Raw genomic sequence first — 2633 nt, 5'->3', positions numbered from 1 at the left:
GCTACCAAGTATTGAGTACATGTACAGTAAATGAACATACTTTCCAGAAGGCCAACAATTCACTAAAAATGTTTTTTTTATTGGTCTTATGAATTATTCTAATTTGTTGAGATAGTGAATTGGTGGGTTTTTGTTAAATGTGAGCCAAAATCATCACAATTAAAAGAACCAAAGACTTAAACTACTTCAGTCTGTGTGCATTTCATTTATTTAATACACGAGTTTCACAATTTGAGTTGAATTACTGAAATAAATTAACTTTTCCATGACATTCTAATTTATTGAGATGCACCTGTAAGCGCACTTTTTAATTTCAACAATTACTAATTCATTTTTAAAATTAGCCACCTTGGTTAAATCTGGCGCATTTTACATTGATTTTATGTATTATTAATGTGCATTGTTCCTGATTGAAAGAAAGAAAGAAAGTATTGTGCCTTTCATGCACAATAGATATGAAAAATGAACAAGACTAATAAATTCTGTAAATATATATATTGCTCAATGCATTAACCAATAAGACCTTGTTGTAAACATTTTTAAAAGGAACTTGTTTTGACAGAAAATAAATGTATTGAAAAGAAGTATTGCATGAAGCATCTGATCCTGAGAGAGTCTGAAGAGAGCAGTGGCAGGGTTTGTGTGTGAAGCAGCGCTCTGCTGTTTGTTTTACAGCCAGAGCAGAGGTTTTCATGTGGGCAGACTTTATTTTGGAGGCGAGCGCTCTGTCTTTGTAGTTACCTTGTTTGATCTGAGCTTGCAGGGCTGGGCTGGAGGCCTGCGGGGTGCTTTTTCTCAGGGTCTCAGGGGTTCCTGGTCTTGGGGGCCTGAAACACAAAAGGCCAAATGAAATATTTAACACACATCCACAGCACAGAATTTAACATCAGACCGGTGCGAGTGTGTGTGTGTATTTATACAGGTCTGTGAGTGTGTGTGTGTATTTATACAGGTCTGTGAGTGTGTGTGTGTGTGTATTTACAGTGGGTACGGAAAGTATTCATACCCCCTTCAATTTTTCACAAATGGCTGCAATATAACAAAGAGTGAAAAATTGAAGGGGGTCTGAATACTTTCCGTACCCACTGTATACAGGTCTGTGAGTGTGTGTGTGTGTGTGTGTGTGTGTGTGTGTGTATATAAACCCCTGAATACATTCATGTCAACATGTGTGAGAACAAAAACTAATATTTTTGTTAATAGTTTTGTTAGTCTAACAAAGTAAATCCTGTTGGCAACAATGAAATATTTCTGTATTGTTTTACTTGAATGCTGCAGTTTCAAGTGAATCAAGAAGGCCTCTTTTCCTTAAATATATTGGTTCCAAAAATAAAATAAAATAAAATAAAATTGTACCTTAAAAACCTTTGTCAGCCAGGTAAGAGCACTTTTTAATCTCAACATTTACTAATAATTTTTGAAAATTAGCCACCTTGGCTGTATCTGATGCATTTTACATTGATGTTATGTATTAGTCAGAAATAATTAACATCCTATTAACAAGAACAAGCTAGTACAATGTAAAGGTTTCACAAACACATTTTTTGAAGGATGCTAAATATTGTCTAAATACTGTATAGTCAACACCAAACAGGGTTATTATACTTAAATAAAACTAAAACCATAAAACAGATTTTGGTTAATTTAAATAATCTTTAACCAAAATAAATTAAAATATAAAACTTAAAACTTTATTTCAGCAAGTTGGCAAGGCAACATTTCTACTAACATGTACTAAAATAACTAAAACTGAAATTTTATATAATTTTTATTAATGAAAACTATATAGACATTTGAAAAAAAAAACTATAGAAAGGAAAAAAACAAAACACAAAACAAACCTACTAAAACGGAAATGAAAATAAAAAATAGAAATTTAACTCAACCCTGACACCAAAATCCCAGAAATATTGAGATATCAGTTTCTGTTAATATTGCACACACCTAAGGCAAATGCTTTGGATTTTTTACTCCATATTAACTCCTGGAATCCAATTAAAATAGGATGGAATAAAATAAAAATAAAATGTTATAAAATAAACAATTTATAACAAAAAGTCTAAAATATATATTCAAATTAGGGAGATAGAGCTTGCATTGATACATTAATTTTATACATATAAAATTAAATAAAATTTATATTATAATCAATTATAATTCAATATTAAATCCAATAAAATACATACACTAACAGTGGTTCAACGGATCACAAATCTCACGGTTCGGATCACATTACAGTTTTTGACCCACGGATCGGATCATTTTTCGGATCAGCAAGAAAAGAAAAATAGTTCAATTTAACTTGCTTTCCACTTACTTAAAGCGAAGTACTTCTTTGATACCACAGCAAATACTACTAGATTAACTAAGAAAGTTTAAACATGATTAAAGACACAAGAGAACAGCCAGTAAAAATAAAAACAAATACACAAATTACAATCATAGATAAATACAACAGAATATGTTACAAATAAAATAAGGTTGGTAGTATTCAAATCCAGAAATGTAATAATTAGGGAAAATAACACTGCAGAGTGTTCACTGTATAAATTAAATATATTTTTTTTATCACAGCTGTTTTGTTGTTTGATGATAATTAATGACAGCAGCAGTATTTATAGGCCGCTGTCCCT

General features: G+C 31.1%; 1 protein-coding gene across 4 annotated transcripts in view; it reads right to left on the bottom strand.

The window, feature by feature from the left end:
- Positions 1-2633, bottom strand: part of wdr7 (WD repeat domain 7) — a 141354-nt gene that overhangs the window by 90654 nt on the left and 48067 nt on the right. For all 4 annotated transcript variants that reach the window (XM_016440090.1, XM_016440089.1, XM_016440087.1 and 1 more), the window contains exon 17: positions 742-827. In XM_016440090.1, coding sequence (XP_016295576.1) covers positions 742-827 — 86 coding nt within the window. The remainder of the gene's footprint in view (positions 1-741; positions 828-2633) is intronic.

The sequence above is a fragment of the Sinocyclocheilus anshuiensis genome, unplaced genomic scaffold, assembly GCF_001515605.1.
Source record: "Sinocyclocheilus anshuiensis isolate Anshui unplaced genomic scaffold, SAMN03320099.WGS_v1.1 scaffold1151, whole genome shotgun sequence".
NCBI lineage: Eukaryota > Metazoa > Chordata > Actinopteri > Cypriniformes > Cyprinidae > Sinocyclocheilus > Sinocyclocheilus anshuiensis.
The sequence above is the reverse complement of the archived record's forward strand: the minus strand, read 5'-3'. Positions and strand labels throughout refer to the sequence as shown.